This window comes from Phytophthora infestans, genomic scaffold (genome assembly GCF_000142945.1).
Source record: "Phytophthora infestans T30-4 supercont1.1 genomic scaffold, whole genome shotgun sequence".
Lineage (NCBI taxonomy): Eukaryota > Oomycota > Peronosporomycetes > Peronosporales > Peronosporaceae > Phytophthora > Phytophthora infestans.
The window spans coordinates 5,501,584-5,524,553 of record NW_003303758.1 but is presented as its reverse complement, the minus strand read 5'-3'; the positions used below and the strand labels follow the sequence as shown (position 1 = coordinate 5,524,553).

Sequence of the window (22,970 nt, the reverse complement as noted above, 5' to 3'; positions counted from 1 at the left end):
GCGGGATATGCATGGATACGTCAAATAGCACGCCGAGCTGAAACGTAGACAGCGAAAAAACGTCATGTAATGTACATGGGCTACTATTCGATTTAAGTCTAAACGTCACTACGATTGAATCTTCTGCCTACCGCCCATGAGGCTTTGATTAAGCGTCATACATGTCGGAGCCTATAAATGCCACTAGAAAAGGATCTACGCCACGCTACCAGTCAGTAGCTATGCAAATACGTCAGTAAGTAAGTCAATAACGTTCATCTTATCATGCCAGTGTTAGAAGACGAAAATTATTATTAAGGTCAATCCGATTAGTTAAAACGAGTCATCGAACATGAAGTACACGCTCTTCAGTACTATCTGATATTAGGATGAGCTCAGTGAGCCATATGGAGGGGGGGGGAATTGGTCTTTTGGGTGACCATCTGCAGATGCTAGCGGTTATAAACCATAATATGCATGCGGAGAGGATCAAACTTAGTTTAGCTGACCGTCGCAAGCAGCGATATGGCCACGAATACGTCTAGGCTGGGCAAAATAGTACCTGTCGTCCAATTCTCCCTGTGGCGTGAGATTCCAATACGCGTGTGCAGGCGTGTTTACTATCGCTAAACTTATCTGGAATCTCCTCACCGTTTTATGTTAAGATTTGGCGCACAAAGGATAATAACCCACATCCGGAATAACAGAGAGTGACTTTGCAGCGAAGCACACCTCAGAGCAGTGCCAACAAAATTCATCCGAGCGGTAACAGCCATTTGTCACGCATACATAAATATAGGTGATGCTGTCAAAAGCGACTTAAGGATACGGAGACTGACCATGTGAACACTAAAGTATCAAACAAAATTCGTAAAACGTGGTTAAGATATAGTTTATATACCTTTCCTATAAGTAAAAACGCTAAGCCCACCGCAGCGTAGCGGAGGGGGTCGGCCCTCTCTACAGCAACCAACCATACCCTAGCGTCCACGGAGCGGGCGTCCTGAGCGCTAGGCCTAAACTATCAATGCTAGCACGGTGTCCGTCCGTTCGTCCCACGAACCGCTCAGATTTTTTAGCCTTCCCATTGGCTGCCGAGCGGAGCGAAGACGGCTTCGATTGGTGAAAACTGAATTATGTAGCTTACATAAGTAACTTCATGTGGTTCAAAGAGCACATATGGAGATTTGCACAAAACTTTCTAATGGAACTTTACCAAAACCTACACAAATGCAATCACAAACACAAATTTAATAACGAAATGTGTTGAAATATTTGTCGAATTTGTAATATGTCTGCTATCATACCAAAATCAACATTTTTAACGTTATGGGTACATGTACGCGGACCATTCACCTTTTTGATGGCTAGGGCCCAGCGACTTGTGCAAGCGTTCGAGCACCGGAAGGCTCGTTTAAAGAGGCAGGTTGATTCTACGGCTACGTTGTATGTACTGTTCTGAGCGTAATATTCTAACAGTTGGAGCGCTAATTGATCCTGCTAAATCTACCTGGCACACGTTGTATGCTAGTCGATATCGTGGGAGCTTCATTTCAGTTGTCTCCGTTGATCCGGAGGCATTTGATTGTTTTCTACAGGTGTTTAGCGTGCAATACGTAGCTACAAGTGGCGTGGGCAAGCCAGGGCGGCCCCCCAAGAGCATCTGCGGCAGCTCCGTGTTTGGCTGCGTAAGCTGCTGTAGCATGCCGTCGATTTTCAGACGTGTCTTTGCTGTATGTGACATAGTCACGTTCTCGTCATCCTGTCGTTTCAACGTCTTACTTATTTGCGCTAATTCCACTGGTGTTTTTTCGGTGCGTGCTGAAGCTTTAAGATCTACCACGTGCCAATTGCATTAATAATTAGTAAAACAAGAAAAACACCAAAAAAATAAATCATCATTCGCTTAATTACCTTGTCCAGTACTCGATTTAGGCTTCGCAGTCGGCTCACTAAGAGAGACATCAGAACCCGCGCTAGCTCCATTCTCTTGCTCGTCGAATGTTTTCTCAACATCCCTATCAATCCCACCTACATCGATGCCGAAGTAGGGGTTCATATTGCCTCCTCCGGAAATGGCTGCTGTTAGGCACGTAGCAGACGCGAGATTCAGAGTCTCGGTGGCAAGCGGCTCCGATGAAATTGTTTCTTGTTCGTCATCATCTAGCTTCAACACAAAGCACTTGCCATCGATTTCTCTAAAGACATGCCTCGCTCGTCGAGTCTCTGGGGGACACGACGGATCCCCTACATAGCATAGTATATGTATAAAGATGAATGGTGGTATTACAGCACACACTGGCCTCACTCACCTGTTGGCTTTTTAGCATTCTTTAACGCGTAGAACTTGCGACGCAACGACTCTGAGTCGCGCTGCGGCCACTCAGCAGGCAGGTTCTGATTGTATGCGTAGTGGCCATCATCCCATTGAGCCGATCCGAGCGGAAGAATCTGCTCGACGAGAGATAAGAGGCCTGCATTAGTGAAAGCAGCGCTAAAAGCATTCGTGAGATCCTATTTGTGACGCACTACGTACGTTCAACCTGAGGCGTAGTGGAGCCCTGTCCTCTTCCAGCAGTACGGCGGTTCATTGTGTGAGCTGTTGTGTCATAGCAAAACTAGAAGTGGGCTTGACTTGGTACCAATAGCTGTACCAGAAATGAGGTACGAACGATTTTGCGTCGACACATTTTGGGACGGCGTTACTGCGACATAGTGACGACAAGACGACAGCTCTTGTGGCAACACAAGCAGGTAAATTCACACAAAGAGATCCATAACATGCAACATAGTGTCGAGTCGGCGGTTATATAGACAGGAATTGACAGGAATCGGGAAAGATGAAAGTTACCGACGCCAATTGAGATATTTACAACAGCTCTGAAACTTGGTTTCACATTACATTAGCACTCAGCAACAGGAATGGATGAATCGAGCGCTGATCAGGTCGAACTGCCGCGTGAAACACCTTTGGCTGCGAGCGATGAAGACAATGACGACCTCTCCGCAGCTAAGAAGATGATTGTCTGCAAGCAGATGCTGCTGTCGAGGCTCCAAGCGATCGAGGTGATGGAAGAAAGACTCGCGAAAATTGCCAAGTACTCCTTGAAACTGCTGAACGAGCGCGACGAGTTGCTAGCGATTATCTCGCGCGAAAAGGATGAGATTTTTGTATTGCATCAGCATTTGGTGTGTCGACGCTCGGTACTGGATATGTGCCCTCGTATTCAGTGTTGCTGGAGCAATGCTTCGAGACTCTGCTTGAACATCAATAGCCTTGTCAAGGATGAAGAGAAGGGACACTAAGACATCTAACAAGGAGATTGGAAAGATTCTTGTCTGGTAATAGCTTCAGGTCAGTTTGAGCAATAGCGCTAGCGATTCTGTTAGTGACTGTACTCACCTCTGGCTGTATAAGTATCATCCACATGATACGAAGTCGCATAACGGCAATGTCATCGGCTGTAGGGGCGGTATTGGAAAATCGAAAGCTGTCTTTCAGCATGGCATATACCTGAGCGATCACCATAACTCATATGACGTTCCATCAGGCTGTTTAGGCGCATCGAGCCACACGCCTTCTTCTTCGACCGGGTACTCCATATGAGGCTTCGTATTATCATGCCAGGCTTTCATAAATGGCGTTAGTACATCTAGTAGGTGGATTCCATGGCAGCATGGAAAGTTGGGCTGCACAGTGGCTCGTAATAATACGGGGTGAAGCATGGAGGCTCCGGCAAATACGCTATACAGATCATGATGACGCCCCAGTGTATGTTGCTCAAATGCACCGGCAACACGATGTAGTGCATGCTTGATATTCACGTCTGAGGCGGTGTTGGGCAGCCAAACGCTGTCGCAAACGAATCCAGAGCAAGACAATCTTCTAGCGTATTGCAGATACACTTTATACCAGAGTGAATGATAGCATCCGAGAGCATGCGGTCGCGCGCCACCATGCCAACCACATTGTCGAGCGTGACACTTGCTTCACCACTTTCTAGTCGAAATTTGGAGCTCAGACACGCTCGATCGAGCTGCTCCACGACTTCCTGCGCTAATTCTTGGTGTTTTTGCCCAGAAGTGCGCAACATTAGGTCACCCGAGTCCGTCTCCGCGTCGAAAAGCTCCGGGTTGGCTGTGATCTCGTGCCATTTGGTTGCTTTTTGCCATGTCACGTCAGCCTCCCATGCGCAACACCTGCATATCCCAGCGTGGGTAGATGGTCGACTCAGGAAGGCTCTCAAAATGATGAACACGATCGGCGATATACATCAAATGCTGGCCAGGAAGGCGATTGCTTGCGTAGAACAAACACGCGCAAGTCCATTCGTTGTCGTTGCACCGATAAGTATGCCCCCGAGTGCCCACTTCCCACTCACCAACACCTTGCATCTTCGTGTATGTCATGTCGTCGAGAAAGCCATGAAGTAACCCCGTTGCGAACGAACTTTCGATAGCAGATCATCACTAAGGAGCGTCGAAACACCGATCAAAAAATCGAGCTACGAAACTGGCTTCGCACCCGGTAGAACGTTGACCACACTGACGACGCCCTTCACCTCGCGAAGCCTGCGCTGTGCCATGCGTGCACCACAGCTTCTTGAAACTGTGTGTCAAGTGAGCCGGAATTTGCGTTGCTCCAGACCGACTATGCAATGTAAGAGCAGCGACAATCACAACACAAAGTACAACACAAACATTAGCAATTCTACCCTGCGTCAAATGAAATGCCACTTACCGATTGTGTGTAGCTCTGGTTTCCGAGCTTCTAATGCGATATAGCACGAGGTGTTCGGCCTGATAGCGATCAAACTCTTTGTGGAAGGCTTCCCAATTTGAAAATGTCTTGCGAGGAAGTCCTTGAATCACGTTTGTAACAAACTGATGACCCTCAACCATTTTTTTTCGAGCTTCCCATGTCTTCGTTTTGCGTCGTTCCAGATGGCGGGTTGGCAACATCGTCGTTTCACTGGCAAGCGCAACAGAACCCACATCTACCGACGATGACTTGGCCCGTTTGTGTAATGATGCACTCTCTTCGGTAGCGTCGTCGTCTGGGGCATGACGTCTTTTCTTTTCTTTTCGGTGCATTTGACGGAGAATGGCGTTGCGTAGAAGCTTCAGCCACTGCGTTGCTTCGAGCCGCGCTTATGAACTCGTGTACAGTCCTGTCAAAGTCTTTTTGCATAGCAACATACCAGACCGTACTGATTAGCAAATCCACACACGCAACACAGCACGAGCAAAGCAACATAATATCACACCCGTGCTCGCATCGCCAGCAGCGTCCACACTTAGCCTATTGTCCGCGCCGGTGGTCGCTCCGTCGTCTTCAATCCGGTCGTCAACGTCGTCTTTCACGGCCTCTGTGTCTGCGTCGTCGCCTTCCACGGCCTCTGTGTCTGCATCGTCTGTTTCGTTCACATTGTCCACGGCGTCCACATCGTCTGTTTCGTTCACATTGTCCACGGCGTCCACATCGTCCGCGTTGACCACAGCATCGACGGCGCCCGCATCTTCGCCGTCAGCGCGCTCTTCTTCTTCATTGCAGTCCTCGTCGATTGAGTAATCTTTGGCTATACCCTGGACAGCTCGCACGTAGTCGATTGCCTGCACATGGTGCAAGCCAATACGACGCGCTAGAATATAGAGCATTAGCTGATGCCAACAAAGAGGCGCACGTAGATTAGTCGTACCTTGTTCTCCTGGTATCACTAGCTGCCGTGTCATCCTCGGCCGCTTGCGCTGCGCTCCTTGCTTCTCTCCCCCTCTGCTTACGCAAAATGAGAGGCCAGTGCACATCGTATCTAAACGGGAACATGATTTTTTCGTACTTAGACGCAAACAGAAAATCGCATTAGTTTCCCCGAAGACTACTCCAAATGTTTTTGAAAGATAAGTAGAGATAAATTTCGGAGCAACACTGTGTTGCTGTCAGCCCATCATCGTGTTGTCGCCACTATGTCGCAGTAACGACTCCGCACATTTTGTGGAGACGAGAAAAACGCCTCAGCATTTTACTACCGATATGTGACAACAAATACGTCACGGCTTTGTCAGACGCAAAAATCGAGTTTGTGTAGGTTTTGGTAGAGCTCAAAGGCGGCATCGCTTTGCATTACGAAGTTAATATTTACTATTTTAATTATGCATGTTTTTTTATATTCCAGACAGAGCAACTTATTCTCAAGGAAATAGCCCCTAAAGGCGCTTCCTTTGCTGCAAGGTGCTTAGCGTACACGTAGGAATGCGTGTTTTCGAGGCATACTATTAATATTCGTAACGTTGTTAATAGTTTCTGCAAGCTACAATGACCAAAATAATAACCACAAGTGTTTTGCTGTAGAAATATTAATTGTTTTATTAGTGTGACTGAGCTGCCACGTCGTAGTACATGTACAACAGAAGCTAGCCGTAAGAACTGCCCGTAAGAACAACGCTGTGCTAATAAACGTTGTCACTTGATCCATAAAAATAGATAGTTTTAGATTGAACAACAATAACTCATATGTGTAAATGAACGCTACATGCACAAATATATTACTACAACTCCAATATTTTCTACAATCTTTGGTTACTTACCTGCTCAAATAGGCCGTACAAGCGGTAAGTAGTACAAGCTGGGCAGGTCATTACTATCTTTTGCGTTGATGTGAGTTAAGTTTCATACCGGTTCAGAAACGGCCCGTTATACCGAGCACGACGCTGAACTAACAGTTAACATATTGTGTAGCGTTTGTAAAAATGTTATTTGAGGTGCAGGTGGAATTTGAAGATACAGTGATAGCAACAAAAGTAAAGAGATTGTATCAAGATCATTAGAATAATAATTTTAGATGTAGTAGGCATAATGCTGGGGGCTCAGGCTTTTGTAAAAATAATTGCACGGATTACTGGAGAGTTAGCATTTTGTATAGACTGCTTAAAATTGTTTCGTGCCTGATAATATATATTATACCCAGATAATTTAAATTAGAAAGCCCATTTAAAATATACTTTACCATAATAGGCTCCGTTTTTCTGGAATAACTGTCCCAGGCGGAAAGGCCTAAACAAGTAGAACTCAACCTAAATTACCAGAGTGATTATCAAACTGCGAACCAAAAATCCAGACGAGACATAAGCCTGGCCTGATTTCGAAAGGTATCCGGTTGCAGATAGTATACGTCTTGCTCTGATTCTTCACTTTGAATGGGCTTTGTGAGTCAGCCGACTATACCGCTGTACCCATCTGTCCGCAGGCTTTAAGCCGTATAGCATGCATATCACATCTTGTTAGATCTCATTTAAGCTTCTGCAACCTCGAGGTGAAGCATTTCTCCCTCTACCTTTGAGCCCCATCGATACGTGCCATGGACGGACTTAGTCGCGCCTTCCACTTCATCCTGGACCCCTTCCAGAGCGAGAAGAAGCCCGAAAAGGAGGCCACAGCCCCCTTTGACCAGCCCTACCTCGAGCCCACGCGGTGGTTCCTTACTGAGGAAGAGATGCGCACCTCACGCGACGGCTACAAGCGCGAGGGCATCCACCTCTACACCAAGGGGAACCGCGTCAAGCTATACGTGGCCTCGGCCCCCTACTTCAGCGACGTGGCCGACGACATGCTCGAGGTGCGTCAAGGTGACCTGGTCTACCTCACGGGCTGGGGCACGTGCAACGTTCCCTTCAAGCCGCACGAGCCCGACACCAAACTGGCTGACCTGGCTGAGCACGCCGTCAAGCGTGGTGCTGACTGGCGCATGCTCGTGTGGTCCAACATCACGGAGCGTGCCCAGAACCACGAGGTGCGTGACCTCATCAACGCTCTGCCGCCTCCGGAGCAGTACGGCCCCGCCCGCTTCGTGTACGACGACCGTCTGCCTCACGCCACGTCGTCGCACCACCAGAAGTCGGTGATCGTGCGTAAGGGCCGTGATCTCGTCGCCTACGTGGGCGGTGTGGATCTTACCAACGACCGCTGGGACACCATCGAGCACGACCAGGCCGAACTGCGTGAACGTACGGGCATCAAGTGTCTGTGGGATGGCTGGCTGGATGCCCACGCGCGTATCGAGGGCCCTGCTACTAAGGACGTGGCTCAGAACTTCTTCGACCGCTGGAACTCGGACACGCAGCCGTCGCAGGATCTCATGGACGACCTGCTGGACTTCGAGAACCCGGACTACTCCGACCTCCCGCCTATTGACGAGGGCGAGATCCCACTCGACATTCCTCAGGACGGCACCCACGCTGTGCAGCTGTGTCGTACCTTCAGCCCGGACTACGACCACTACGGCTTCGCCCCTCAGGGCGAGCAGTCCATCTTCCACGCCCGTATCAAGGCCATCCGTAACGCGCAGAACTACATCTTCATCCAGGACCAGTACTTCATTCTGGTGCCGGAACTGCTGGAGGCCATCATGGAGATGATGCCCAGTATTGAGCGTCTCATTGTCATCGTGCAGCGCACCGTCGAGGCGGGCTACACGGGGTACGCCAAGTACCTGTACGACATGGTTGCTCCGATCCAGAAGGCGTATCCGGACAAGTTCAAGTTGTACTCGACGAAGGAGTCCAAGCAGCTGTACATCCACAGTAAGCTGGTGATTGTCGACGACGTGTACGTGTCGCTGGGCTCGGCCAACTGGAACCGCCGCAGTATGACGAGCGACACGGAGATCGGCGTCAACATTGTGGACACGGAGCTGGTGCAGTCGCCCGACAACATTACGGTGAACAAGCTGGCGCGCAACTACCGTATCCAGAAGTTCATGGAGGCGACGAAGCTGACGTACGACAAGCTGGACGCCATGACGTTCCTGGAGGCGTGTGACGCGTTGGAAGCCGCTGCGCACGACGACGGCTCCAGCATCATCGAGCCGTACTCGGTGGAAGATCAGGCGCATTTCGACTTTGTGCCGGATGCTCTGCGCCAGATCGTGGACCCGGACGTTGAGGGGGATGACTAAGCGCTCCCCAGACTGTCATGTGGTGGGTTTATGTTTCTGATTAAGTTTTCGCTTTACTGTGAGGTTGTTTTCTTGCTTTTGTGTGAGATGATAGCTGCATTGCGCTCATCAAGAGCGCGGAAGAGCGATCCAAAATATGAAAACAATAATAAAAATGTTTGGCATGTTGAAGACGGTGAAGTGATATTTTTAATCGAGAGATGACGCGTGACTCGAGTTCTGTCTCGCTCAACTGTAAGTGTTCACTGAACCAGACCATTTCGACCACCTTACAGTTTACAAGATGGCCAAGCGGTTAGTACCGTTTCACATGGGAGCTGCTCAATTGTTAAGACGTGCAACAGAGTTACTTATCCAGCTATTCTAGCTAGGGTAACAGGGACTTACCTACTTTACCACCCATTTCCATTGACTGTGAAACGACCGATGTCTTGCTAAATACGGACGGAGAATCTTGAAGAATACCGCTCACAAGTTTGGTGGAGTAGTGTCCGACCCTCTTTTCCATTCTCATTTTAGCGTCGCGTCGACTTGTCCTATCAAGAAACCCGGCCACGAGATCTGGTGGCGCACGCCCAAAGATGGACGGCGCCCCCAAAGAACTCGAAGCCGGAAGTTATGAAAGGCAAAGCTCTCCGATTTGCAAAGGGGAACACACGTCAATCGTCGGTGCCTCGATCCCACATCTGCTAGTGATCTCCATGCCTCGGATGGCCATTCGAATGGCATGGGCGGCGCAATGGGCTGCACTTGGTCCCTATCTCGGTACAATGATGCCCAAGTACGCCGTCCAACTTACTCAGATCATCGGTCCAGAAACGGGTATCCTCGTGGCTCCAATCGTCGGTGCATTCAGCGATCGAAGCACAAGCAAGTGGGGTCGCCGTCGACCGTTCTTGATGTATGGTTGTAGTGAATCCTAGGTATTTCACCTTGGTTTCCCTCATAGTTCAACGGAGACGACCCAAGGGCGCCTGGCAGCTTTGCCATCTTCAGGCGATGTATCTGCGTGTCTTCCCAGTCGGGCTAGTAAGGTCCGACCCGGGTTTTATATTAGGGACCAGGCCAACTACATATCATCTTTCTTATAACTTTCCCAGCGAACTTTCTGAGGGACGCCTTAGAAAGAAGCTGATAATTGAGCTCGATCTGGTTACCATCAGACTCGAGACTCATTCTACGATTTGCCCGATACAATACATTTGGCTATAAGTTCCAGCGGGGTGGCTCCCGCTTTGTCGAGTGTTGATTGGTTTTTCGCCCGGGATTTACTACAAAGAATTCTTTAGTGGAAAAAGTGTTTTCTTTGGTACAAGTCCAGCTGCTTTTGTACCAGGAGAAAAGAACAAGTATAAGAGCCTGTTTCTGCCGTCGTGACTGTGGTTTTCTTTTGGCGCGACCGAAGCGAGCCGCTAAGGGCCCAAGGGTTAATCGTGGTTATTTCGGCGTGAGTGGGACTGAACCTCAACAAGTACCAGCCAGGATGCAAGGAGCTGGTGCACCGGTATTTACACCGATCGTAGCACCGGAAATTACAAGTATCTCTCATGAAGCTCTGACTGATTGGACGAACAAGCGCCGTCACTACGAGAGCAAGTTGAGGGCTCGATGCCGCGCTACTGGAGAAAATTATGACAACATAGTCCAGTCCGTTCGCGACTCAATGGATCCTGATTTACTGGATGTACTTTGCGAGCTGAGATTGAACGAGGACGTTGCTAACGTGAATGACGACATGCTGATTGCTGAGTTCGCCCTCATCCTTTCAAGCGTGAAGAATGACACGCTCCCTGACGTCAAAGCATTAGTCAGATCCAAACTGAGGATGAACCTGACGGAGAGTGATGTCGACGCCCGTGTGCTGGACTACTTTAACCAGTTCCGGAAGTTAGTGCGCGAGAATGGTCTGGGCGCCTGCTTTGAAGGTGACGGGGGTAACGAGGCAAAGTGCAAGCAACTCGTAACCTCTCTTCACCCAGCGGCTCTCAAGGAAGAAGTGGAGCAGTGTTTGCAGTATACGCACAAGCAGGCCGCCTCGATTCCAAGACTGTTGTTTGACCTCGTCGTTGAGAAGGCGAAGGAACATGAGCGCCAGTTTCTAAGACAAAGGAATAAGAAACGAGATCGCGATGAAGATCTGCAGAAGAAGAAGAACCCCGAAGGAAAGAAGAAAATCAGGACCGGTGAGAATACGGAGGACTCTTCAAGGAAGGTGGCCAAGACCAATAGCATATCCAAGACTAATAGCATATCCAAGACCAAGACGAAATCGAAGTCGAAGAAGCTACCTCCAAGTCCGTGTCCAAAGTGCAATGAGATGCACTGGCTCAACGAGTGCCCCAATGCAACTGAAGATGAAAAAGTGGAGCTGAGGAAACGCTTGCGTGAGGCGAATGCAGCCAAGCGTACAAGGACCAAGCGCCTTGGTGAGTTTCTACCGACTCCATCTCGTGCTGTTATGGTGAATGGAGTACTGGAGATTCCGTACTGCGCTGACAGTGGCTCTGACCATACCGTGATGGGCCGCTCTCACTGAAATCAACTCCGGGCTCTGGACCCAAGTGTTCAAGCTGAAGAACTTACTGTTCCTGTTCAGAACCAGACGTTTGGGTCTATGTTGGTGACTGCCGATAAGAAGGCCAAACTCCATTTAATGATTCGCACCGCGGCTGGGCAAGTTAAACCGATGAAGGCTGTGGATGTGTTGATTGTCGACATGGATGACAACGAGTTCATACTTGGCAATGATGTACTAAGAATGCTTGGGATTGATGTGGAGCGTCAACTGGAGCAACTAGCTGACCTAAATGTGGATGAAACAAGTGGCGATCCTGTTGAACTGGAAGCCGACGAATCTCCGGTCCGAATTGGAGAACCTCAATCTGAGAATGAGGACGTATTTGCGGCAGTTGAACGGTTAGTTGAGCAAGCAGTCGAGAACGGATTCCCAGCAGACAAGCTCGATCGACTTCGTACTATCATCCATGCCTACGATGTATGGCGTTTGACTCTGCAGGATGACCCACCAGCACGTGTTCCACCTCTGGAGATACGACTACGGGGAGGGGCTCGTCCAACAAGGTGTAAGCCTCGACGGTATCCCCCTCACATTCGCAAATTTCTTCACGATTTCAACTCTCGTTTGGTAAAACTAGGACTCGTTTACGAGAATTCGGAAAGTCGATGGGCGAGTCCCGTTCTCCCTGTCAAGAAGTCAGCGGACCTTATGGATCTTAGGCAAACCACAGACTATCGTGAGCTGAACGCATTGACTGAAGTCATGGCAGCAGTTATGCCGATTTTATCCGTGGTGATGGAGAACGCGAAGGGAATGAAACATTTCGGACTCTTTGATTTTTTGAAGGGCTTTTGGCAGCTTCCGTTGGCTCTAATGTGTCAAGAATTGCTTTCATACATGACCGATGAGAAGGTTTTTACCCCTCGCAGAGTACCTCAGGGTAGTAGTGATGCTGCGATATTCTTTCAGAAGACCATGGAGAATTGCTTTGCCAGTCTACTGTACGACCATTTACTGATTTGGATCGACGACTTACTCCTTTATGCCAAGGATATTGATGTATATTTGGACAAGTTGGAAGAAATGCTGTCACTAATGGACCACTTTGGCTTAAAGCTGAGTGCAAAGAAAACGAGCTTGTACCAGACTGAGGTCAAGTGGTGCGGCAGGATCATAAGTGGTGAAGGCATCAGACATGACCCAAACCGAATTGACTCGCTACGTGCTTTGCCATACCCACGTACTGCCGGAGAGCTTCAGCAATTTGTCTGTGCGGTCAATTGGATGCGTCAAAGCATTATTGATTTTGCAAGGCAGATTGCCCCTTTACAACAAAAACTTGACGCGGCTCTCACGAAAACCAAGAGGACCAAGAGGGCGGCTTCTGGCATTAACATTGAGCTGAGCAGTGATGAACGAGTGGCATTTGACCGGATTAAGGATTCGATCGCCAAAGCTGCTACTCTCGATTTTCCTGATGACAACGCTACCACATGTCTCTTCACGGATGCCTCGAACGTTGGATACGCCGCTATTGTGACTCAAGTTGTGGACTTCGACCCTCAGAAGCCTGCTACAGAGCAACAACATCGGCTCATTCACTGCACAAGTGGAACGTTTGCCGGTAGCCAGCTAAATTGGACTGTCATCGAGAAAGAGGCATTCCCCATATTCGTTGCCTGTGATAAACTGGATTACTTGCTACTAAGGCCAAAACCCTTTCGGATGTATTGTGATCATCGTAACCTGATTCACATCTTCGCACCGGACGTTTCGATCAAGAAACATATTAAAGGGAAACTTTTACGATGGTCCATGAAGCTAATGAACTACCAGTATGTAGTGGAGCATGTACCGGGATCTGATAATGTATGGGCCGATATGATTTCCCGCTGGGCTGGTAACCATTCGCCAGCTGTAAAACGACTGAAGGTTGCTCGGGCTCGCCCAAACCAAAGGACTGAGACTGTGTCTGCTTTGCGCCCTCTGGATGATGATCGTTTTGTGTGGCCTACACTGGTGGAACTCAAGGAAATACAAGCCAAGAACTCGGCTCCTGTTCACGCTAATCGAAATGATGATAGTCTCGTGACCCTGGAGGACAAGCTGTGGATCCCATATGAAGAAAAAGAGTTACTTCAGCGGCTGTGCATCATTGCGCACTGTGGCGCTCAAGGGCACCGCGGCCAACAAGCCATGATTGCACACCTGGGACGGCTCTTCGCTATCGAGAACCTCTCAGATGTGGTCGCAAATTTCGTTAAGAAGTGCCTGCTTTGTCTGCATTCAAGAGGGGGAAAGATTATCCCACGTCCGTGGAGCGAGGTGATTGAGTGTCGTACACGTAATGGTGTTCTTCATTTTGACTTTCTTTACATGGGTGAAAGCTTTGGAGGCAGCAAATATCTTTTGGTTATGAAGGATCACGCCACACATTACTGCGAATTGGTTGTTGCAGACTCAGCCGAAAGTAGTGTTGTGGTTGAAGCTTTACTGGATTGGCACTCACAATTCGGTGTTCCTCCTGAGTGGGTGTCTGATTGTGGAACCCATTTCAAGAACGAGATTGTCGCCGAGCTGAGTCGCCGTCTCCGGTCGAAGCAGTCATTCACACTTGCGTATAGTCCGTGGGTTAGCGGATCAGTTGAACGTGTGAACCGGGATGTACTACAAGTGGTGAGAGCAATGATTTTAACATACAAAATTGGATACAAAGACTGGGTCTACTTGGTTCCGGTGATGCAAGCCAATTTGAACCATACAGCACTCCCATCTCTTGGGAATCGAGCGCCAGTCGAGCTGTTCACTGGACTGCCACGGCCTACACCCCTCTGTGAATTTTATCTACCAGTGAAAAACAAGTTACAGCAGATTCCACAGAGCGAGCAGATAGACGACTACCTAAATCGGTTGAGAAGCAGCTTACAGAAGATGCATGAGGTGGTTGAAGACAAAAGACTGAAGCAAAGACTTTTGAACAAGAAGCGCGAACGAGGAGAGAATCTCGTAAACTTTCACGTTGGAGATTACGTCTTGCGATCCCGAACGGATGAGAAACGTGGAAACAAACTCCAAGTGAATTGGGTTGGACCGTATCGAGTGACTCGGGCCGATTCCCACTCCTTTCGTGTAGAGCACCTGATTACAGGAGAAGAACATGATGTGCACCCTTCACGGTTCAAGATGTACGCAGACGACAGCTTAAATGTCACGGATGAGCTACTCGAACACGTAGCTGCTCAAGGAATCATCTTAGCAGTTAAGGAGCTGAAGGGCCACAAGTGGAATAATGCTACAAAGGACTTTGATATTTTAGTAAGCTGGAAGGACCTACAGTCGATCGAAGACTCTTACGAACCAATGCAAGTTTTGAATAAGGACATCAAGATTTTATTGAAGAGATATGTGGACACTGCTGAAGACCCTCGTCTCACGGATCACTGAAGAAGATAGATCGTGAGGACGGCAGCACGGCGTCTACACCTCCTGAATCAGCGAAGGGCAAGAAGCCTCGTGGCCGCCCTCGCGGCAGGAAGAAACGAAGTCACCCCGATGGAGAAACCGTCCGGCGTGACAGCGACGACGCGGATGAGGTACAACCTCGAAGTGTCCAGCAAACAGCTCAGCGTACTTTGGATGAGGACAGCCAAGGGCACACCGGTGCCGAGGACCAAGATCCTCAGCTTCCTCTAGGTCGTCGAACTCGATCAATGATGACAGCCACCGTGGGCCAAGTTCCGCGTGTCCGCAGTCAGCAGAGATCTCGAGCACCCAGTCAGCGCCTCAAGAAACCAGTCCGGTTGTAAGCGTCAGACGCTTGCCAGCCGTTGGTCATGCGCTCTGGGTGATATCGCCACAACCTTCGCAAGTCGAGCGGAGGGGTAGTGGGGAAACCAAGCTTCGGGGGCTGTGTAGTGAATCCTAGGTATTTCACCTTGGTTTTAGGCGATGGGTCTGCGTGTCTTCCCAGTCGGGCTAGTAAGGTCCGACCCGGGTTTTATATTAGGGACCAGGCCAACTACATTTATAACTTTCCCAGCGAACTTTCTGAGGGACGCCTTAGAAAGAAGCTGATAATTGAGCTCGATCTGGTTACCATCAGACTCGAGACTCATTCTACGATTTACCCGATACAATACACCTGGCTATAAGTTCCAGCGGGGTGGCTCCCGCTTTGTCGAGTGTTGATTGGTTTTTCGCCCGGGATTTACTACAATGGTGCAGTCACCAGTGCCATTTGCTGGACGGCCATGGGATACACCCGTCAGATCGGCGACGCGTTGGGTGACATCGGTGATGGCAAGAAAGGACAAGAGACCCACCGGTTCTGGACCATCTTCTTCACGGTCTTCTTCTACACTTGGATGGACATAACAGTGAATGTAGTACAGACTCCGCTGTATCTGATGATCTCGGACTTTGCTGGCGAGCGCCAGACACTCGCCTCTTCCCTCGCATTGGGATGGTCGTGTCTCGGTTCAATCTTGGTATCAGGCTACATTTACCTGTTTGGTGCGGCTCACCTGACACTTCGATGGTTTCTGTTCATGCTGTCGATCACGATGGTTGGTACCGTCTCAATTACGCACTCAAGAACGACCACGTGATAAACTGGAGCCGGTAAATGAGTCAAGCTGGCAGCAAGTCAAGAGTGCTTTCGAGGCCATTGACGACGGATTCAAGTCACTTCCAGTAGAGTTGCTAAAGTACTGCGCTGTGATCTTCTGCGTCTCGTATGGCAATACCGCTTACAACGGTAACAAGGGTCAGTTCTTTGGTATCGAGGTATACGGTGGGAGTGCAATGGGCGCCAAGACGTGTGCACCCGACTGCACCCAGGCTCAAGACGCATACAACCGCGGCGTTCAAGTCGCTGGAGGAAGAACTGACCTCTTCTTCAGTATCGAGGCTACATTTACTCGTGGGTTCTACCGTGGCTAGTGAAGAGGTTCGGAGCCAAGTGGATGCTTGTGGTCTCAATGATTCCCCAGTCTATGCTGATCGTCATGGCCTACTCCACTAGCGTCCCACTGGACGTGATAATTGTGATCTTCACCTCACTAACTACCACCACTCTGTTCGCACTCAATGTACCCGTAATTGTCCATGTGCTTGGACATGAAGCGAATATCGGGGTCTACGTTGGTGTATTCAACGCAGCAAACTGCCTCGGTCAACTCATCAACTTCATCGTCGGCGCTAGTGTCGTTGGCACCTCCATGGGCTACAAGCTACCAGTGTTCCTCGGCGGCCTCATGAGCTTAATCGGTCTGCTGTTCACTCTTTTCTTCTTCAAAGTGTGCACTCCATGTAAATATTATAAATCTAATATAAAAAACCACAATAGCAAAACGATGCAGTTTTATAAGTTGACTGGTTTCTAAGAAATCAAATAAGCGATAGGACGGACGAGCAGGTCGTCTGTTTTACATGGAGTACATCTTCATTTTGAAGAAGAGTAAGGCTGTGATAAAGCCGAGGGCGCTCATGATACCACCGAGGAACACTGGAAGTTTGTAGCCCAGCGAAGTCTCCACCAGGCCAGAACCAATGGCAAAGTTCAACAATTGGCCGAAGCAGTTGGCCGAGTTGAGAGCGCCAACGTAGATACCGATCTCCTCGTCCTCCCCGAAGACGTGGATGATGACCGGTACAATGAGAGCGAACCACACCGCTTGGGTGATACTTGTGACTGCGACGATAAAGACGTTGAACGTGACGTTGCTGGTCCACGCCATGACCATCAGGAAACTCTGCGGGATGGTCGAGATCGTCAGAACCCACTTCACTCCGACCTTGTGCACCAGATACGGCAACGTCCACGAGTAGATGTAGCCGACGATGTTGAACAGCAGATCAGCACGACCACCGGCAATGCTGACACCGTCGTTGTATGCGTCCTGCGCGGGGGTGCACGGGTCACAGCTGTCGGCGTTTTCAGCCGAGCCGTCGTACACTTCGAGACCAAAGAACTGTCCTTTGTTGCCGTTGTACGCCGTGTAGCCATATTGAACGAAGAAGAAGCAGACGCCGTAAATGGCGAGCACGCCGGGCAGCGTGCGAATGCCGTGGTACACGGACGCGAAGGCGTGTCCAATACGTTTCCAAGTGGACACAGCGTCGACCTTACTGGGGTCCAGTGGGGTCTCCTTCCCGAGAACCACAGCGACACTGATGCAAACGAACATCGTGGCCGAGAGCATCCACATGAACTCGTGGAGAGTCTTATGTGCAGCTCCGAAGAACTCGATGTAGCCGGCCACAAGGATCGAGCCCAAAGTGGACCACGCCTGACCCAGAGCAGCTCCAGTGGTCTGACGATCGCCAGCAAAGTCAGCCACTAGAAGCATGGCTGGGGTTTGCACCACGTTGACAGTAATGTCCATCCAAAGGTAGAAGAACACGGTGAGGATCGACGTCCAGGTGCGGTCAGTTGGCTGGCCGTCAGTACCGTCGCCATGGTCGCCAAGTGCTTCGCCCATATCGCGCGTGTAGCTCATAGCAATCCAGCAGATGATACTTAAAATGCCTGCGGTGATGAGGAACGGACGGCGTCGACCGAACTTGGAGGTGCTGCGATCACTGAGAACGCCGACACTGGGGCCGACCAGCACTCCGACAATGGGACCGATGAACTGAGTGATTTGGACTGCAAAGTTGGGCAGCATTGTGGACAGGTAGGGCCCCAGAGCTGCCCATTGAGCCGACCAGGCCATGTTAATGGCCATACGCGGCATGGAGACCGCGAGCAGCAGCCAGATCGGCGGGTGGGACAGAGGAGCTGGCTCATCGACGGCGCCTTCCTTGGTTCCGGGCTTGGGCGAGTTTTGAAGGCCGTAGCCTTTCTCCGTGTCGGCCATTGTGAACAGACGAGTCCAGTCGACTCGAGAGAGCAAGTTGGAGAATGACGTATGGTGGCTGAGCTCGATCAAGTGATGGTAACCATCCGCTGAGCGAAAAAACAGCCAGCGAATCCCAACTGCGTGCCACAAACTGCAAAGCCTCTGTTGTTAGTGGCTTGGTTTCAGTCGACTTTACAGTGTAACTGTCCCTGCCGAGTTTCATTCCATGGCAACGTCTAAAATGTAGTAGAGATCACGGTTCATTTTGTTCATTTATGCCTTCAGCACGTGCCAAAAATGAGGTTAGCAAGGAAGAAGAATGCTGCAACACCAGATCGGCGGGCGCCACAACTGTACTGCGTTGAAGCTGGTGTTGATGACCTCCCAGTGGGAGTCCCACGTGTCAGCCCAAGAAGTAATCTCAGCCGATTTGCCAGCAAGACGCCGCCCTGAGGTCCAGGTATTAAAGACATGCACTGTAGGTACTCGCTCTTTGCGTTATTCCAGAAACTAAAGTTCTCTATTAATACCCGGTAGATTTATACTGTATTACTCGAGCCATTTTCTAAATATACATTTCTCACGAAGAAACGATACGAGTTCGAGAGCCCTATCGTTATTACGGCGTAAACTCTACGCGAAAGAGAGTCGCACCTGTGCTATAACTCTTTCGCGTAAAGTTGTCTTCAACGTCAGCCTAGTCTAACACACATCAAAGATGTATCTGACAACAACATTGGAGGATGGCTCACTTCATCAACACGTTATCTTCGAAACGATTTTGACAGATTAGTACAGCGAAATTCATTATTTAACACAAGAGCGAATTGGCCGCAACAAAACCTGTTCATCTTCATCTTGTAGAAAACCAGAATCGTGAGGAGCCCCGGGAAGCTTGAAATGCCTCCTACGAAAACCGGCAGCTTGTATTCGAGAGACGTTTGTACCAACCCCGTGCCAATGGCGAAGTTCAGCAGCTGGCCGAAGCAGTTCGCTGAATTGAGGGCCCCCACAAAGACACCGATGTCTTCTTCCTCACCAAACACGTGGATAATCACCGGAGCAACGAGAGTGAACCAAACGGCGTGCGTGATACCTGTCAAGGCAATGACAAAGACGTTAAAGTCAGGATTGCTGGTCCATGCCATGGCCGTGTAAAACACTTGGGGGACAGTTGAGACAGTGAGAACCCACTTGACGCCGATCTTGTGCACCAGTAACGGTAAGGCCCAAGCCCACACGTATTCTACGATGTTGTAGAGAAGGTCAGCACGTCCCCCGGCAACGCTCACGCCACGATTGTAAGCCTCCTGCTCAGCGCTGCATGGGTTACAGCTATCGGCATTTTCCGACACTCCGCCGTAGACTTGTAAGCCGAAGAGCTGACCCTTGTTGCCATTGTAGGCCGTGTAGCCGTACTGGACGAAGAAGAAGGCCACCCAGTAGATCGCAAGCGCTGTAGGGAGCGCGCGGATGCCGTGATATACGGAAGCGAACGCGTGCTTTCTTGACTCGAGCGCACGATGACTCGGCACCCACAGCACTTGGAGGCAGTGGCGTTTCCTTCGCGAAGATCACAGCGACACCCCACACAGATGAACATGGTCACAGATAACATGCCCATGAACCAGTGTAGCGTTTTGTATGCAGCCCCAAAGAACTCGATGTACCCGGCAATTAAAATCGCTCCTAGCGTAGCCCACGCCATGCCGAGAGCTGCCCCCGTTGTCTGTCGATCTCCTGCAAAATCAGCCACGAGAAGCATCGCGGGGTCTGAACAATGTTGACGGTGATGTCCATCCAGAGGTAGAAGAACACTGTGAGAATTGATGTCCACGTGCGGTCAGTCTCCTCTCCGTCAGTAGGGCTGTGAAAATTAAAAAATGTTAGATTAATCTTGGCCTGAAAACATCAAGAATGAATTATTAAGTTAATTGCCAGAATTGCCAGAATTGCGGCGGATTGTAGCTCGAACTTCTTCTACAGTGTACACACTCCACAGTGAACGGTTGCAGTGCAGGAAGACTAGCGTCTCCAGATTGACGCGATCCATACTCTTCCTCACGTCACTAAATATAAGCTTTGCACGTGAAAAAAGTCTCTCGCACTCATTCGATGTAGGCGGTACGTACCCGACGTCGACATACGCACTCCGCTTCGTTGTCTTGAGCCTCTTGAGCGCTTGAGCTGCAAATGACGGACCTTCAGGGCTCTCTTCAGCTTGATCTTCATCAGGGCTGCTGGTAACACGAAACGCCGCACAGGCAGCTCGCTCAGGCGGCGTGAGAGATTGACCTCGCTGGATCTTGACCAGACCGGATTCGAGTGCAGGATAATTGACGATTGCGGCGGTTGGGGACAGTCGGAGTTTCATTTCCGGGTATTTGGAAATAGCGTGGTCGAAAAGGCGCCGAGCGGCGGATAGCGTCAAACTTGTACCTTGAAGAGTCTTAGTAACCTACTCGAAGTTGGTCAAATCAGCAAGTAGTGAAGTGACGCGAATGTTTTCCGAGCGTCTTAACAAAAGCGGCTCCAATTCCGAAGCAGCAACGGTTTCGTCATCTAGTGAGCGCAACACCGGTTCCAGTTTCGTGTAGCGTCGCAGCATCTCGTACGTACTTGACCAGCGTGTATCATTGCGCATAACAGGCGAAAGACTCGTGTGGGTGCGCAGCAGCGCTCTTCCCTTGATCGTACTCAGCTTCTTCATCAGGTTGTGGACTTTATCAATTAGTCCTTCGTCTTGCTTCATGAAGTCCTTCACTGCCAGTGCAAAACGATGGCTAGCGCACCTGATTAGCGGGATAGCTCCAACCCGACGGCCAATACACTGATTTACACTGCAATTGTCACCAACGATGAAGGCTACCGACTCCCATGGCTGCTTGTAGCGGCTCAAGGTGTCCGCGATCAAGTCAAAGAGACTTTGAGCGCTTAAATCACCCTCATCCTCCATTGGGCTAAACGCCAGCAAAATAAACCGGCGTGAGTGGCACTCCAGGTCATCTTGGTAGTCACTCTTTCGGGGGACTTCAATACTGTCCTTATCATCGAAAACAGCGTAGATCGCAATAAAGTGTCGTCCACCACTTGTCCATCCGTCCAGGACGATACCAAACCGCGTAGGCAAAATCTTAACGATGGACGGCACAACGGCGAGCACCATTCCATCCAGATACAGCTTGAGCGTTCTGGCGCAAGTGCGAGGAAGCTTGGCGTTTTGACGAACCATTTCCCGCTCACAAAACGTTAGGGGTAGACAATCCATCACCGTCCACTCAATCCAACGAAACATATCGGTGGTGGCTTGATCAACAAGACGCAGCGACAAAAGGTTCTGTGTCCGAAGTGCAGCTTCGGCGTCGGTTGCGTAGGTAGGGTGGTAGCGCTTGAGATGGTTAATCACATTAGTGTAGCCGTTACCGGACTTGATCGTCTTGAAGCAGCTGTTACAGCTGTACAACCCAGGCGTCTCCTGGGTCGTGAGAGTGCGGACAAGAATGCGAGTTTTGAGGGGCATGGTAGATTGCAGAATGACTAATGTGCTAGTATGGGTGGATGAATGGATTCAGCGTCTTGTTAGCTTCCTTCTCGGCTTTAAAACTACTGGTTCAAGGCTTGAGGTGAGTAGCACAGTAAAAAAAAACAATATTTTTACTGTGTCTGCTACTGTAAAAATTGGGGAAACTTTTAAACTTAAATTTTGTACTACCAATTAATAATTAAATTAAAAAATCTCAATTAGTTGTTTTAATAATTACATTATGAGCACCCCTGACCGTCACCGTGGTCGCCTAGTGCTTCACCCATTTCACGAGTGTAGCCCATGGCGATCCAGCAGATGATACTGAGAGCTCCAGCGACGATGAGGAACGGTCGACGACGTCCCATTTTCATGGTACTTCGATCACTGAAGACACCGACGCTCGGAGCTACCAGCACACCAGCAATTGGGCCGATGAATTGAGTGATCTGGACAGCATACCGTGGAAGCATCGTCGACAGGTAAGGGCCTAGAGCAGCCCATTGAGCTGTCCAGGCCATTTGAATCGCCATTCGGGGCATGGAAATTGCCAGCAGCAGCCAAAGTGAGGGATGAGATGGGACCTTTTTATCGCCATCTTGGAGATTTTCAAGCTTGGGTGAAGCGTGCAGGTCGTAGCCTTGCTCGGAATCTTTCATCTCCGATGGTGGAAGAGCTAGATGGTGCTTGCCTCGGAGAGAGAAGATTGGAAAATGGCCAGCACTGCGAGCACCGTTTGAGTAGGCCTGTTCTTCTTCAACATCAACGCAGAGCCAAGGTACCAAGTCGCGCTGCTACAGGCAGTAGCCTACCGCAGGAATGGATCTGATACTCCCCAATGGATTGTAAAGGCACAAGTTGAAGTGAAACCTCGAGAGCTTTGGTGGTACAGTATCCGCTACGGTCCAAGATTAAAAATGGTTGACCCATTTCGCGATGCGGGAAATTGATCATGATGAGATTCATCAGTCGCCATCTTTACTTTTCTTGACGCGTTAGCCACTGCATCCCAATGGATAATAATTCCTACATGTAGAAAAAAATGGAATTGCAACTAAATTGTATCCAAGCCTCATGACTTTAATCAGTGCAGCAGCTTGTAATGAAAGGTGAATAGTTTTAGGGTCGCTCTCTTTTTGGCATTAAACAAGTGTCTT

The 22,970-nt window shown here is 49.7% G+C and overlaps 5 protein-coding genes across 5 annotated transcripts; 2 read left to right on the top strand and 3 right to left on the bottom strand.

The window, feature by feature from the left end:
* Positions 1 to 7,278: 7,278 nt before the first annotated feature.
* PITG_00921 (phospholipase D, Pi-PLD-like-1) lies at positions 7,279 to 9,101 on the top strand (the record flags this gene model as incomplete). The annotated part of the gene is made up of 1 exon (XM_002909417.1): positions 7,279 to 9,101. The coding sequence occupies one exon, from the start codon at positions 7,335 to 7,337 to the stop codon at positions 8,928 to 8,930; it is 1,596 nt and encodes a 531-aa protein (XP_002909463.1).
* A 6,597-nt stretch (positions 9,102 to 15,698) lies between these two features.
* Positions 15,699 to 16,832, top strand: PITG_00920 (uncharacterized protein; the record flags this gene model as incomplete). Its single annotated transcript, XM_002909416.1, has 3 exons — positions 15,699 to 16,013; positions 16,099 to 16,311; positions 16,395 to 16,832. The coding sequence occupies 3 exons, from the start codon at positions 15,699 to 15,701 to the stop codon at positions 16,830 to 16,832; spliced, it is 966 nt and encodes a 321-aa protein (XP_002909462.1).
* A 42-nt stretch (positions 16,833 to 16,874) lies between these two features.
* PITG_00919 (Glycoside-Pentoside-Hexuronide (GPH):Cation Symporter Family) lies at positions 16,875 to 18,308 on the bottom strand (the record flags this gene model as incomplete). Its single annotated transcript, XM_002909415.1, has 1 exon — positions 16,875 to 18,308. One exon carries the CDS (start codon positions 18,306 to 18,308, stop codon positions 16,875 to 16,877), a length of 1,434 nt encoding a protein of 477 aa, XP_002909461.1.
* An 835-nt stretch (positions 18,309 to 19,143) lies between these two features.
* PITG_00918 (uncharacterized protein) lies at positions 19,144 to 20,055 on the bottom strand (the record flags this gene model as incomplete). The annotated part of the gene is made up of 3 exons (XM_002909414.1): positions 19,144 to 19,147; positions 19,230 to 19,796; positions 19,877 to 20,055. 3 exons carry the CDS (start codon positions 20,053 to 20,055, stop codon positions 19,144 to 19,146), a joined length of 750 nt encoding a protein of 249 aa, XP_002909460.1.
* A 1,780-nt stretch (positions 20,056 to 21,835) lies between these two features.
* On the bottom strand, positions 21,836 to 22,346 carry PITG_00917 (Glycoside-Pentoside-Hexuronide (GPH):Cation Symporter Family; the record flags this gene model as incomplete). Its single annotated transcript, XM_002909413.1, has 2 exons — positions 21,836 to 21,885; positions 22,076 to 22,346. 2 exons carry the CDS (start codon positions 22,344 to 22,346, stop codon positions 21,836 to 21,838), a joined length of 321 nt encoding a protein of 106 aa, XP_002909459.1.
* Positions 22,347 to 22,970: the final 624 nt, after the last annotated feature.